The sequence below is a fragment of the Carettochelys insculpta genome, chromosome 2 (genome assembly GCF_033958435.1).
Source record: "Carettochelys insculpta isolate YL-2023 chromosome 2, ASM3395843v1, whole genome shotgun sequence".
Taxonomy (NCBI): Eukaryota; Metazoa; Chordata; order Testudines; family Carettochelyidae; genus Carettochelys; species Carettochelys insculpta.
The window spans coordinates 88538257-88554430 of NC_134138.1; the positions used below are offsets into that span (position 1 = coordinate 88538257).

Consider the following 16174-nt stretch of genomic DNA (forward strand, 5'->3'; position numbering starts at 1 on the left):
CAAAGAATGGATTGCTTAAAGAACTGAAATGATCCAAAAATATACTTTAAAATTCCAAATCATTAAGGTACATCTACACAGCAGCCTTATTCGGAAATAGGTTATTTTGAAATAACACAGCTACACAAAATGCATTTCAAAATAGCACTTGGCTCTTTCAAAATAGCACATCTACACACAGAGCCTATTTTGAAATAGAGCAATTGGGTGCACTATTGCTTATTTCAAAACAGGCTTTATTCCATGTCTTAACAGCACCTATTTAGAAATAGATATTTCAAAACAGGCGCTGTTCCTCGCTGAATGAGGTTTATCAATTTCGAAATAAGTCAACTGCTATTTCAAAATTATTTCAAAATAGAAGTTGGTGTTGTGTAGATGCTAGGACAGTTATTTCAAAATAATGTCTGTTATTTCAAAATAACTTTCCTGTGCAGACATACCCTAAGGGATTGATGTAAATCCGAATTAAGTCTGTGGGGATATTTCCAGAAGTTTCAGTACATTTTTGGGGTAGGCCCTAACACAAAAGGCTTAAAATGACATACATCTCAGCATGGGTGGTAGGAGGGAAGGAATAGCTGTTTACTATCTCCTAGGATCTGAATTCAGCATTTCATGTTTTTCCTGCAGCATCTGATGACACTACAACCAGATAAGCACAGAATGGAGGGGCAGTTCCTATAGGCATCAATGATATTAATTCTTGCAGAAGAAACAAATAATCCTGATGGAAGGTCCCAAAGGGAAAGTAATATGTGAAATAATTTTCAAATATCTTGTTTTAACGTCTATTTCATTGTGATAATTAGGTCTTTGTGTATGTTTTGTTTACTTCTGCTTAATTTACTTCAGCTTGGAGAGATTTCACAGGGCTTTCCACTTTATTTAAACCTGTTCAAAGCACAGAGGGGAAAAGTATCAACCTTTGTCAGAGGCTCTGCATGCTAAAGAAACATCTGCCATATTTCCTGTCCCTTTAGATGGAAAGAAGTGACTGGTGCAGGGAACTGTAAGGAAATTACAGAATATTCACAAACAAAACTAAATGCTCATGAATGAACTCAGCCTGCATGCTCAAACTGGGGTTTGCACTTCTACATTTATGATGCGTACTCACAAGGGATAGTATAAAAATGTGTGTACATGTGGTTTCTGGTTCAAACAGATGCCTCATTCTGCAAATACGGCCCTTGGAATTTTAAAGACACTTTAACTACTGCATGTAACTATCCCTTTGGAATCACCCATTTTACATTTTACCTTGACACCCAAAGTAATTCCTGTTTTCCAGAGCGTAATAGCCAGCTTCACAAGTGTCACAGGAACCTCCACAAACATCAGGCTTGCAATGACAGTCACCATTCCTCTGGGGAGAAAAGGGTTCGATCAAGAGGGTTTCAAAATTTTGCTCAATAGTTTTTATTAAAATGGGCGAAAAATCCAGACCTGAACAAATAAGATATTTTCAGGACATTACTATTGCCATCTGGCACCTTGAACAGACAAGCTAAAGGAAATACGCTCAAAATGCTAAAAAATGCTTGCCAGGGAGGTTTTATATAATATATGTGTCACGTCACCAGTGTTTTGTTCATATAAGGACAACAGGCATTTCTAGCAATTCTGCCCCACTGAGCACAGCAGGGCCAGCACCCACCGCGGGCCCTCGGGCAAGATAGAAGGGTCCAGTTCCATGCCCCAGAAAGGACAGGGCCAGCAGCACTCTTCTCCCCTTCCCCCAAAGCCATGCAGAGTGCCAGAGCAGCACTGTAGCATCTAAAAGGGGCCTGGAGCTCTGGCTGCTGCCGCTGCTACTTTGATAGGCCCCTTTGAAACGCTGGGTCCCACGGCAATGGTCCTCTTTGTCCCCACCCCCATTGGTGGGCCTGACTGTGCATTAAAACAATTCCTTTTTAAGCAAACTTAATTCCTCTTTACCTGCTGACACTCTCCGACTCCACTGAGCGTCCCTGTCACATCACACCGGCACTCTGTGAAGACAGACACATTGAACTGAATTTTATCGTCCGAGGAACCCTTTGGATCAAAGGCAAAAGAATCTGAAATAGTGATTCGCAGAGCACTGACGCGGATTTTTCTCTGTGCCTTCTGGAGCGCTAAGATATGGAGGAAGAACTCCCTCTTCACAGGGATGCAGAATACACTGCAGTACGGCCAATGTGAGGGCAGAAAGAGTAAGGACAAGCCAGTGCATTACCTCCCTGCTGCCAAGTCGTTGATGGCTTGCACTCCAGATAATGCTGACACAGAGCAAGTCCTTCCCTCAGGAGAGTACAGGAAATACAACTATGCCCAGTCCCTGAATGGCAGAAGGATAATGGGAGGAGGGGAGAGGAAAAGGAAAGGGAGAAAGGAGGAGGGCTTCTTGTGCACAGGCGTGAAGGACACAACTGGGCAGTGGCCATCCACACATTCGTATGAAATATTCTTATGTGCGTTGTACAAAGACAGGCCTGAACTGAGACTGAGGAATCATTTGCCTTTCTTTCTACCCAGAACAAAGACGGATATTTTCTCTGAGCATTGGAAGTGCTTATGCAGAGGGAGAAAAAACAGTTTCAGCCACTGTTGAAACCCACCAACAAGGGCGGTGGGGAGGAAGCGGGGGGGCACAGAGAGCAACTGCATAGGGGCCTGGCATTTCAAAGGGGCCCGTAGCTCCCAGACATCACTGCAGTCATTCTGCTGCTCCACAAGGCTTTGGGGGGGTTGTGGGGGGCAGTGCCGTGCTCCAAGCAGCATTAAGGACTGACTGTCCTTGCCTTGCCCCTCTGCAGGTATGGAGCCAGGCTCCTCCCACACCTTGCTGCTGGGCCTGCGGTGGATGCCAGCCCTGCTGCCAGAGTTATTGACTAGTTCTTATTTTCCAGTGCTACCCTTGGGACAATTACAGCACGCTCCATGAAACAGATAAATGGGACAAATATCACAGGAACCATTTTTGCTGGCACAGGTGCCTTGTGCAGCCATGGAAGTGACACTACTGGCACTGGGACTACTGGAGAAGTGACTGTAACTGGTCTCTGGGGAGAAGATACAGACAGAACTCTATATGGATTCAGCCTTGTAAAGAAAATGGTGGTAACTCTAGAGCTGGATACATCATCTTTCCACCCACTGGGAGGCTGCTATGAAGTAATCCACTAGGAGACATACAGAAGATATGGGACTTCAAAAATAAAATGGTTGCTCTGCCATGTAAAAGCAGATGGTACACCACATCCTCACTAACGGTGGCTGTCAGCTGCGGAGTTCCAGCTGCAAACAGCACACTGATATTATCTAAACATAAACAAAGTAGGCTGTGCAAACTGTGGAGCCAATAAGAGTGTTTTCTTACCCTGGATAATTTATGAGACTGAACTATTAGGAGAGAAATAAAATTTTCACCAGACTCTGGGGCAAATTCTATTTTAAGTTAGAATAGTATAAAATCTGCGTAACTCCACTGAAGTCACAATGGCGTCCCCTCTGATTAATACAAGTGTAACTCGGACAGAATTTGGTCAAATGTTGGTGCCAGGATAACGTCTAAATTTTGAAAAAAAAATGCAATATCACAGATAATTTGGTACCAAATGTCAACAATATGAAAAATCTGCTGTTACCAAGCAAAGGTTTCAGTAGGCAACACAGAAGAGTTTCTTCACTAATTATAGCTAAGGAAGATGTATAAAAAAAGTTGAATCATCTTTGGTGAACTGAAGAAACATATGTTTGTATGAAATGCATGGATGAAATCTTACCTGTACATCCATCAGGGTTTTCTCTGGCCAGATTCCAGTAAAGTGGTTTGCATCTGCTACATGTAGGACCTTCAACATGCTGCAGACACTGGCAATAGCCCTAATGGTGAAGAATGAGACAATGAGCACCTCAGTGTCCAGGTTATTTTAAAAAATAGAAAGAATGTATTTGAACAATGAGGCATTTTTTCCTATTGTGGAATTCTTAGAAATGTGTATAATGTGCAACAGAGAGGGGAAGCACTAGCTTACCCCAATCTTGTTTATCTCCCAAAAGGATATTTTACATGGTATTTAAAGGAACATACTAACTTACATCCAGAAGACAGAATAAAGAATTTTTATTAGATTGATATTTCAACAACAGATGCTGAGACAAATCTCAGAACAAATTCTTGGACAAAAAAGTCTTCACCTCGGTATATTTCAAACTGTAAAAATTCACTGGACCTAGGAAAGTTGCACCCACATTAGCTACCAAGTGCAGTCTCATATTAGAACACTGTAGGCCTGGCTTGACATGAGTCAGACATGGATGATGCCCTGTTTCCTGAGAGACGGGATTAGGGAGGTAAACAGATCAGCAAGGTGGAAACAGAATGTGCTAGGATAGGTAGAAGGGTAGGTAATATAACAGACAGTATGTCTTTACTACAGGTTGTATCTCCCTCATTCAGCACCCCAGGATGAGGGGATATGCTGGACAAGGGGAGGTCAGACTGGCTGCCTGGGGGTGAGGGGGCACGCCTGGAGGGCTCCCCAACAGGGCTGCTGGCTTCCCTTCCACCTGGCAGGGCTCCCAGCTGCAGGATTGACAGGGTTCCCAGGGCTGGCGCTGCTGGCGGGGCTCTGTGCCACAACCAGCTCCCAGCTGCAGGGCTGCTGGAGTCCCCTCGCCCCTGTCCAGGGTCTCTGCAGCTGGGGCTGCTGGCAGGGCTCCACATCCTAGCCAGTTCTGAGTTGTGGGACTGCCAGCCACAGCTGCTCTCTGGCCCAGCAATATCCGTTGTCCTGCTGGATGAGGGATGCCGGCAGATGAGAGAGTGCTGGATGAGGGCGTTTGAACCTGTAGTTAAGACAAGGAAACTATTCACAGCAAACAAATTAACAATGGACAAAATAAGCCTGGAACGTAAGATGAGGAAAAGAGTAAGTCGTGCATGGATAACAGCATTTATACAGCCAAGAACAACTTTGACGAGATCATGGCAGATTACCTAACCCTAGGGAGGACAATAAGGAATACGGAGCACAGGTGGTCTTCTCGTCTATCCTCCCTGTGGAAGGAAGGGGTCCGTGTAGGGATCATGGAATCACAGAAGTAAATGCGTGGTTGCATAGGTGGTGTAGCAGGGAAGGATTTGGTTTCTTTGACCATGGGATTCTGTTTCGTGAACAGGGATCGCTGAGAAGAGACGGGATCCACCTCACTAAAAGAGGAAAGAGCATCTTTGCAGGCAGGCTTGCAAACCCAGTGAGGAGGGCTCTAAACTAGGTTTGTTGGGGGAAGGTGACAGAAGCCCGGAGGTGAGTGGGGAAGGAGGAGGGAACAATCAAGTGGGTTTCCTGGGTGAAGAGGAGAAAGTCGGCCAATCGGCCCCTTCTCTAAGATGCTTGTACACTAATGCCAGAAGCCTGGGGAACAAACAGGAAGAATTAGAGGCCCTGGCACAGTCACACGAGTATGAGGTTGTTGGAATAACGGAGACTTGGTGGGACAATTCGCATAACTGGAGCACAGTCATGGGAGGTTATAAACTGTTTAGGAAGGACAGACAGGGGAGAAAAGGAGGAGGGGTTGCGCTCTGTGTGAGGGAGCAGTGTGATTGCTCAGAGCTCCAGTATGAGGAAGGAGAAAATCCAGTTGAGTGTCTTTGGATTAAGCTTAAAGGCAGAAGTAACAGAGGTGATGTTGTAGTTGGTGTCTGCTATAGACCGTGAGATCAGGGAGAGGAGATAGATGAGGCTTTCTTCAGGCAGCTAAGTGAAGCTTCCAAATCACAGGCCCTGGTTCTCATGGGAGACTTTAATCATCCAGACATTTCTTGGGAGACCAATATATCAGCACACAGAAAATCCAGGAAGTTTTTGGAGAATGTTGGGGATAACTTCTTGGTACAAGTGCTGAAGGAACCAACCAGGGGCTGTGCGCAACTTGACCTGCTGCTCACAAACAGGGAAGAACTAGTAGAAGAAATAGAAGTGGGAGTGAACCTGGGCTGCAGCAACCATGATATTGTAGATTTCAGGATCCGGACAAAAGGAAGAAAGGTGAGCAGTAGCATACAGACCCTTGATTTCAGAAGAGCAGACTTGACTCCCTGAGAGACCGGATGAGCAGGATCCCTTGGGAAACAAAGATGAAGGGGAAAAGAGTTGAAGAGAACTGGCAGTATTTTAAAGAAGTCTTACTGAAGGCACAGGAACAAACAATCCCGCTGCATAGGAAGAAATGCAAACATGGTAGGCAGCCAGCTTGGCTTAACAGGGAAATCCTTAGTCAGCTTAAATTCAAAAAGAATGCATACAAGAAATGGAAATGTGGACAGTTGACTAACGAGGAGTATAAGCATACAGCTGGAGAATGCCCGGCAGTAATCAGGAAAGTGAAAGCACAATTGGATGGGATGTGAAGAGTAACAAGAAGGGTTTCTACAGGCATGTGAACAATAAACAGGTTATCAGAGAAGGTGTGGGGCCATTACTGGATGAGGGAGGTAACCTAGTGACAGATGATGCAGGAAAAGCTGAAGTACTCAATGCTTTTTTTGCCTCAGTCTCCACGGACAAAGTCAACTTCCACATGACAGTCCTAGACAATGCAGTATGGGAAGGTGGAGGGCAGCCATCTGTGGGGAAGGAACAAGTTCTGAGCTATCTAGAAAAACTAGATGTGCACAAGTCCATGGGTCTGGATTTAACGCACCCGAGGGTACTGAGGTAATTGGCAGAGCTCACTGCTGAACCTTCGGCCATTATCCTTGAAGACTCTTGGAGATCAGGGGAGATACCGGATGACTGGAAGAAGGCAAACGTGGTGCCCATCTTCAAAAAAGGAAAGAAGGACAATCCAGGGAACTATAGACCCGTCAGCCTTACCTCAACCCCTGGGAAAATAATGAAGGGAATCCTCAAGGAATCCGTTTTGGAGCACTTGGAAGAGGGGAAAGTGATCAAAAGTAGCCAACATGGATTCACCAGGGGCAACTCCTGCCTGACCAATCTGATTAGCTTCTATGACGACGTAACAAGCTCTGTGGACATGGGGACGTCAGTGGATGTGATATACCTTGACTTCAGCAAGGCTTTTGATAACGGTCTCCCACAACATTCTTGTCCATAAGTTAAGGAAATATGGATTGGATCCTTGGACTATAAGATGGATAGAAAGCTGGCTTGATGGTCGGGCCCAATGGGTAGTGGTCAATGGCTCAATATCTGGATGGCGGTCTGTTTCAAGCGGAGTGCCGCAAGGCTTGGTTCTGGGGCTGATGTTATTCAACATCTTTATTAATGACCTGGATGAGGGACTGGATTGCACCCTCAGCAAGTTTGCAGATGACACAAAACTAGGGGGAGAAGTAGATTCGTTGGAGGGTAGAGAGAGAATCCAGAGGGACCTGGATAAATTGGAGGACTGGGCCAAAAGAAATCTGATGCGGTTCAATAAGAAGAAGTGTAGAGTCCTGCACCTGGGGCGGAAGAATCCAAAGCATTGTTACACGCTGGAGACTGACTGGCTCAGCAGCAGTACGATGGAAAGGAACCTAGGGGTTATGGTGGATGAATGGCTGGATATGAGTAAACAGTGTGCCCTTGTAGCCAAGAAGGTTAACGGCTTACTAGGGTGCATTAGGAGGAGCATTTCGAGCAGATCTAGAGAAGTAGTTATTCCTCTTTATTTGGCACTGGTGAGGCCAGATCTGGAATATTGTGTCCAGTTTTGGGCCCCCCAGTATAAAAAGGATGTGGATTTGCTGGAGCAGGTTCAGCAAAGGCCAACAAAAATGATTAAGGGTCTGGAGCACAAGACTTATGAGGATAGTGGGATTCGGACTTGTTTAGTTTACAGAAGAGAAGACTTAGAGGTGATTTAATAGCAGCCTTCAACTTCCTGAAAGGGAGCTCGAAAAAGGAGGGTGAGAAACTGTTCTCAGTGGTGTCAGATGGCAGAACAAGGAGTAATGGTCTGAAGTTGAAGAGGGAGAGGTGTATGTTAGAGATTAGGAAAAACTACTTCAGCAGGCGGGTGAGGTCCCTTCCAGCCCTGTGATTCTGTGATAACGCGTGTAGTACAGGGATCGGTTCCTAAGAATGAACCAGCCCAATCCCAAAATGTCTGATTACAATAAATGCAATGTAATGTATTAATGTATATACATTAAGAGGTTTTCTGTCTAACTTTGTATGGCTGAGCCTACACTATGAGATAAATTCGAATTTAAGGCAGTTAGCTCGATATTACCACGTGACTGTCTTCACTGTAAATACCATTAGCTCAATTTAGGGAGCACTAATATTGATATCATAACATCATCGGTACCTTCTGGGTATAGCGTCAAGCTCAAATTCAGAAGTTCAATTAAAGGCCAGTGTGGAAGCACCACATCTTAAAATCAAATTTATTAGCCTCCAGAGGTGTCCCGTATGTAACCCACAATGCCCCTCAGTGCTCCACTCTGGCTGCTCTCCATGTAACGGGAATTTGGGAATAGGAAGACCATGAATTTCAAAGCAGGAGCAGCAAGCCTGTGGCTGTGGGATTATGTTTGTGTGAGAGCCTGAGAAATATCTTTCTTTCTTTGCTATCAGCGCTGTGAGCGCATCTACCCATTACGAGTAGCCCCAGCAGGGAGTTCATGTGTCTCTACACTTGGTATTTTTTTCTGTGCTACCTGGCACAAGCCGCTGCCCTGCAGCACCACGTGGCAGCAAGGCTTTTGTGGGGGTCGTGCTGGCATAAGACGTCAAGAAACTTGTCAGTGGTTTAGACTTGGGCGTGAACATCCCTTCCTCCCTCCCTCCCTCTCCCACAGCATCACAGTCGGGGTCTTTCCTACATTCAGCCGCATCACTTGGGTAACCCCTGACCCAACAAAAGGATGTGGCTGCCGTTTGGTGTTGATCACGCTGCCAGGCAGCACCATCTCCTAGCCTGTGAGCATGTAGGGCTCCAAGGGTGGGAAAGATACTCGAGAGCTTGCAGCCACAAGGGGGGAAGTCTCCCCCAGTGGCTAAGATAGTTGGGGGGGGACAACTTCAACTGCCCCCCCAGTGAACCTCCCCCCATGGCTCTTGCGAGGGACTAGTTGGGCTTGCAGCTGTTGGGGGAGTCTCCCCCAGTGGCTAAGATAGTCGGGGGACTACTTCAGCTACTTGAACATTCCAAACAGCTCTGCAGCCACAGACCCCAGCACCCCCCTCCCACACATCCCACCACAGATATCTTCGGGGCTTGCTGTCCCTTGCAGGCACCTGCTGGTTTCCTATTTTGGTTATAAAATCTTTTTGCTAACATGTCCTGTCGGTCTTCATTCTTGGACCTCCTCAGAAACGCGGCGGGGAGGGGTCTGTTGAGATTCCTGCTTGCATTATAAGTTCAGTGTATACCATTCCACGGCCATCACCCGTGTGGGCAATACCTGTGTAGTGAAGGTGAAAGCCAAGAATTTTTTTTCCTAGACTTTTCCATCCTCTTTCTTCTAACTTTGAGAATAGAGTCAGGGTTCCTGTACTACCTTCAGGGACCAGACGCAATCACAGGAAGGGGGACATTCAGTGGATGGCCAGTTGAGAACATGGCCTGTGCACAGAAGCCTTATAGTGCACCGGAAAGCCAAAGACTCTCTCCTCACCAACTCTCTTTTTTGAAAAACTTTTCTACCTTCTCTTCTTCAAACTTTTTGGGGTCCCTGTGTTATTTTCAGGAATCAGATGCAGTGAAGGGAGGGGGGACACTGTGGATGGCCAGATGAGAACACAGCTGTTGCACAGAAACTTTATAGCGCACCAAAGGATATTTCACTGCCATCACCCACATTTGCAATGTCTGTTTAGTGAGGAGTAAAGCCAAAATTCTTTTTTCCTAGACTTTTATATCCTCTTTTTTCTAACTTTGAGAATACAGTCAGGGTCCCTGCGTTATTTCCAGGGATTGGATGCAATCACAGGAGCGGGGACACTCAGTGGATGGCCAGTTGAGTATTCAACACGAAAGAGAGACACTTCTGTAAGCTTTTTTGCCATCTCTGTGGACGACCTACTTTTTCTTCCTTCCAACAGGAAAAAAGGACATTTGCTTGCCCTGGGAGGGGAATGAGGAACATGCAGTGTGGAAAGATGATGTCAAAGACCAGTTAGCAGACCCAGAATGCTACGAGGATGAGGGGACTGTGGGATAGGTTCCCACAATGCACTACTGCAACAGTCGATGTTTGACAACTGAGTGTCGCAGCAATAAGTCGACTTTGTAAGGAGCACGTGGGGAAGTGAGGATGGTCAAATCCGAACTTATAAATTCCAGAGTTACAAAATTGGTATTAATAGATTCGATTTTATCTCATAGGGTAGACACAGCCAATGTGTGGTATGCCTATATCCTATATCCCCTATCCTGGAGTCTGAGCAGCTCAGAATAGTTTTGTTCTATGCTCAGTAAAAATCCCTGTGTGATAAAACCTAGAGTTGAACTGAGTTCTTGGGGCTATGTCTACACATAAGCCTTATTTCAAAATAAGCTAGACCGAAAGAGCTATTTCAAAATAGCTTATTTCAAAGTAACACAGCTACACACAAGAATGCATTTTGAAAGAGCACCCAGATAGTTCGAAATAGCATGTTCGGACTCATAGTGCCTATTTCAAAATCGTGTCATTGGACACCATTATGGCTTATTTCGCAATAGCGCTACTCCATGTCTTAACAGCATCATTATGGCTTATTTAGAAATAGGCATTATTCCTCCTGCAATGACGTTTACAAAATTTGAAATAACACACCCACTATAAATAGCATGTGCGTAGTATAGATGTTCGCAATGATATTTCAGAATAATGGCTGTTATTTCAAAATTACTTTGCTGTGTGGCCATAGCCTGGGAAACCAAGTGGAAAGAGGGCTCAGGGGGAATCTCAATATGGTGGTGTCTATGACTTGGATTCTGTATGTCATTCAACCGGAGTAAGTAGTGTATTATATGTGTAGCTTTGTAATCAAGGATTGTAAAGAAGCAGCTTTGCAAATGCACTGGAAGGGTTAAGCTTTGAAGCATTTTCCAGGGCACAGCAGGAGTGAATTATCTAACAAAAGTTTTTATGGATGCCATGGGATGTGACAGGGTGAGACTGGGACTGGGTGGAAAGGAAACTCCAGCAAAAGGTAATAAACAAGAAAAGCAAGAAAATCAATCAAAATATCATTAAACTACAATACAGAAATGTTGCCTAAAGAGGAATTCAGTAGCATTAGGGGAACGCAGACCACTGCATGTTGAACCTCTCTAATCCAGAACTCACTCTCTGGGAAACATCCATAATCTGGCAAGCTTTCAGTCAGTCAGACGACCACTTACCATGGCCAAGTTTCCCATAGTCCCATAAGGTTTATTTACAGCCAGCAGTCCTGGCACTCAGTGTTCTGTGCTGTTATTTAGCTGTAATTTACCCTCAAATGTCTTCTAAAAACCCAGTAAACAGCGTAAGTGTTGGCAATGTGCTAGATAATATTGACCTCCCATGGTCCAGCAAATTCTCTCATTTGGCAACAGTAAGGTCTTGAGGGTGATGGATAAGAGAGATTCAACCTATACATTGATTACTTTTGCAAAAGAACGCTTTGCAAAGCATAGCAAAGGTCTAAAGAATAAGATCAGTGGCTGACCACAGAGAGATCAGTAATTACAGCTTAAGAACAGCTGCACAAAAAGCACAAAAACAAGCTCAGATCCACTAAAAGAAATAGCCTGAGAAACATGATGCTTTGGAAGATGAGTAAGTGATTTAAGGACAGAGAGGGAGGAGTTAAAGCATGCATTTAGGCAGACATCAAAAGCTTACAGAGTGCTGAAGGGATTAAGCTGGGCAGTGTAGTAAAAGTACTGAATGTAAACACACAGAGGGAAAATGTTCAGTTTAATAAAATAAAACATAGATATGGCAGTGTAACTCGGCACAGTCCTGCCCCCTGAAACTGTGCTAGTCCATCAAATTATCCCGGGGAGGTCAGATGAATACTACTGATGTGTTTTTGTCCACGAAAACCTTTACAGCAGGGGTCTCAAACTCCTACGGTACGAGCACTTCCCCAATTCGTCCTGTGAAATAGTTTGAAAAAGCTATTGAATCAGGCCTGCGCAGCTGCCAGTCCATGGTGGAGGGGACAGCAGGGGGACTCACCCAGGCACAGAGCTCCTGGCTGCACCTGCCCCCAGCGCCCATATAGTCCTGGCTGCAGAAGGCACTGCTCAGTTCAGGAAGCCATACTGGCTGCCTCCACCACAACGGAAAAGGCACTGGCTAGGGAGCCACCTGAGCTGACTCTCTTCTGCAGCCAGCAGAGCAGGACTTTTGATTACCTGAAGCAGGGAGATCCCAGTGGAGGGATGCAGATGTCAGCACAGGGAAGGGGAGAGGCAGGACCCTGTGGGAAGGTGTGGATGTTAGTGGGGGGAAGGGTATCCCAGCACTAGAACATGGGGGTATCAGGATAAGGACTCCGTTTCAGTGTTTTATAGGATCCTGGTCTCTGCCTGGGCTCCTGGACACACAGGGGACACACTATCAACTTGCATGTGCTATACAGTAAACCCCTGACTTATGCATAGGTTGCATTCCTGGGCAACCATGCATAACTCAAATTTCACGTAAATTGGGACTAGGTGTGGGAGGGGCCCTGCTGCCTTCAGGTACCCCCAGTCCTGGCTGTGCCTGGCTCCCTGTTCCTGTAAGCGACGGGGAGCCCAGAGCCAGGCGCAACAGCGCTGGTCAGTTTCCTGGCTCCCCTCCGCTTCTGAGAGCCTGTAAAGTGACCAGTACACTGCTATGCTGGTCAGCTTCCTGCCTCCTGGGAGTGGCAGGCAGCTGGGAGTCAGGCGCAGCAGTGGTGGTCGCTTTCCAGGCTCCTGCAGCAGAGAGGAGCCAGGAGCCAGGCTGCCACCCGGTTCCCGGCTCCCCACCACTCACTGGAGCCAGGAAACTGACCAGAGAAGCAGCGCTGCTCGCATTACAGGCTCCTGCAAGTGGAGGAAAGCCAGGAGCCATGCTGCCACCCAGTTCCTGGCTTCCCGCCTCTCACGATTTTGACTCGCGTTATTGCAAGAAACGCATAAGTCAAAATCGTGTAATTTGGGGGTTTACTGTACTGCCAATTCCAATAATTCAAAACTAATGAATCAGACTCCCACCCCGTAAAAGAGAATGGCTTCCTGAAATCACACATAAAAATACACTTGGGGATCTTTTTATTTGGTGTCTGATGTTTGAGGTCTTTGGATGAACTCGGCATGTTTTCTAGCTTTTCTTCACAAACTATGAGACCCAACATCTTCCTTTAGAGAAAAAAAAGAAAGAAAAGAAAAGAAAAAGAAGACCGGGATGTTCTTCCAATCCCATGCACCAACAAACAAGCATAATCTACTACATGAGGTTGATCTCAGTTGATAACATTGCATGAGACATCAGGTGGCGACGGTCCCAGATCTGGCTTAATTCTAATAACACAGAGGGGGCTTTCCAGGAAAAAAAATAAGTCCCTATTATCAGGAGGCTTGTGACCAAATCAGGACAGTTGACATCACTGGTATCTTGTCAATTTCACCAAATAAATTAACAGTTTCACAGCTTACACCTATGGACAGGACAGTTCCAGCAGGAGGATTTGAGGATTGGCACTGTCCCTATGGGCAGGACAGTTCTGCACACACCTCCCCCAGGCCACTGGGCCATGACAGCAGCAGCACAGACCCAGCAGCTTGAAGCTGTTCTAGCCTCGCAACTCTGCCAGTGGTGATAGCATGGACCCCCCCAGGGAAAGCAGGTGGGGCTGGGAGATGCTTGGGTGGGAGGGAGCATGCAGGCTAGTAAGCAGGACCAAGTGACATGTGTGGTGGGGATATGCCTGGAGACACTCTGCCAGAGAGGAGGTGCCTGCTGGCCCAGTAGGAGGATTTGAGGACTGGCACTGTCCCTAAATTGCAGTGTTCCCTGTAAGCTCTGAACTTGTGCGACTGTTCAGAAAAGATTCCAGTGCCGCCCAGCTGATTAGCAGAGTGTTCAGCACTGGGCTGTCTACTCGTGATGTCATCGACACGTCTCAGTGCACACAACAAAACATATTCCACACCTGGATAGAGAAAATCTGCACATAGGTGGAAAAGAGTAGCAGGAACATTGGCCCTAAGGTAAATTGAGTTTGAGTCCCCTGCCTTATAGCCATTGTGAAAGAAAATGAGTTCTTTCCAAAGGAAAGGTCTCTAAATAATCAGTTATAAAGGACTGCTGTAGGGAAAACCACAATCTGATTGGAACAATTTAGCTATGGACAATTTAGTCAAAATCACGAAACCTTCACCTGCACCGGCAATTGAGTGACAAAGCTTTTGTCATTCATGGGTGCTTGAACTAACTTGCAATCCTGCCCAGCTTGGTATCACCTTCAAACTTTGTAAGTATACTCATTATCTAAATCATTGATGAAGATACTGAACAGAACAGGATTCAAAACTGATCCTTACAGGACCTTGTAGCTTGACTGTGAGCCACTGACAGCGACTCTCTGGAAATGATTTACCAACCAGTTATGCACTTACTTTCTAGTAGCTCCATCTAGGTTATATTTCCCTAGTTTGTTAGTGAGAAGGTCATGTGGCACAGTATCAAACTCCTTACCAAAATCAAGATATGCCACATCTACTGTTTCCCGCCACGATCCCCAAGGCTCGTTACATTGAAAACAAAGCTATTAGGTTTTTTTAACATAATTTAGCCTTGACAAATCCACACTGTCACTTATCCCTTTATTAGCTATTAGATGCTTTCAGTTTGATCACTTAATTATTTGCTTCATTGTCTTTTTGGGTACTGAAGTTAAGCTGTAATTTCTGTTCGCACTTATTTCTTGGTTTGTACTTATTTCCCTTTTTATCGAGAATGACAATTGGTAATGGCTTAAGAATGCATCAGAAGACACCCAAGAAGCCACAATCCCACAAATTGAGAAAAAAAGCCATATTGGTTAAATATAGACCTCATTTAGAGAGAAAGTGAAGGCAGATGTAAAATTTAAAATAATATATTAACAATGAAAGAAAGGAGAAGTTGATAGTGATGAACATAAACTCAAAGCCAGAAGATGTAGAAAATTGAAAAGAGAAGCAAAGGTATGCAGGAGACAGACATCTATGGCCAACAGAGTTAAAGACAATAAGGAGTTTTTTAAGGATATTAAGAACAAAAGGAATCCTAACAATGGTATTTGTATCTTACTGGGTGGAAATGGTAGAATTATCAATAATAATTGCAAATTGGGAAATCTTCACTAAATGGGTGTATTCCTGATGTTTATTATGTGCAGTTAAGAAAAGTTTATTAACAAGTTTCTGATTTTGCTTATTATGATTATTATTATTATTAGGATGCAGTACTTTTGCTGCTACCTTTTGTTTTATTCCTTGATTATGTTCCCACAACCTCCCATGTCAGCTTGATTATAGAGTAACACGCAAACAGCTTAGCTTTTATGCCAACTAGCAGGGCCTGGAGCTTTGTGGCAGTTACCAAGCTGGGAGCTCACTAGCAGCTCCAGCAACCAGGCTGCAGCCAGGGCTGGGGGAAGCCTGGCAGCCCCAGCCCCAGGAATCCGTCCGGGGCCAGGGGAACCCTGGCAGCCCTGAGGCTGGGAGACAGCTGGGGTGCAGAGCTCCACTGGCAGCTGCAGCCCCAGGGACCCGGCGCGGATAGGACAGACAGATTCCTCTCCTTTTATAATAGTATAGATTATACTAAGCGCCATCAGATTTTGTTACTGCTCTACTTTGTGTATGTCATGATTGTTTGTACAAAAGCTACCATTAATTTATAGTTCTATGACCAGCTCCTCTTTATCTATCAGGAGTAGGTGTAACAAAGAATTCAGCTGTGTTCATTGCAACACGTGAGTTAGGAAATTGTCATCAACAATATTTATGAAATCCAAGTCAATGTATTCAGTAAGTATACATATAGAAGATCAATTCTTAAACTGTATTGTAAACGTCAAAAATATAATACTTACAGAATGGGAATTGAGAGTACCTGCAGGGTCACAGTCACTGTTGGCTCCTTTATGTAATTAAAAAAATAAACACATTATCATTTTTTTTAATGAAGCAGTTGAGTAGTTGCAAATTCTGAACTTTTTTACAAGATTGT

At 45.1% G+C, this 16174-nt stretch overlaps 1 protein-coding gene across 1 annotated transcript in view; it reads right to left on the reverse strand.

Annotated features, from left to right (window-relative positions):
• Positions 1-16174, reverse strand: part of LAMA3 (laminin subunit alpha 3) — a 240268-nt gene that overhangs the window by 139031 nt on the left and 85063 nt on the right. The window contains exons 17-20 of the mRNA XM_074987282.1: positions 16038-16084; positions 3771-3870; positions 1942-1994; positions 1264-1369 (exon numbers count right to left, since the gene is read on the reverse strand). Of these exons, the coding sequence (XP_074843383.1) occupies positions 1264-1369; positions 1942-1994; positions 3771-3870; positions 16038-16084 (306 nt within the window). The remainder of the gene's footprint in view (positions 1-1263; positions 1370-1941; positions 1995-3770; positions 3871-16037; positions 16085-16174) is intronic.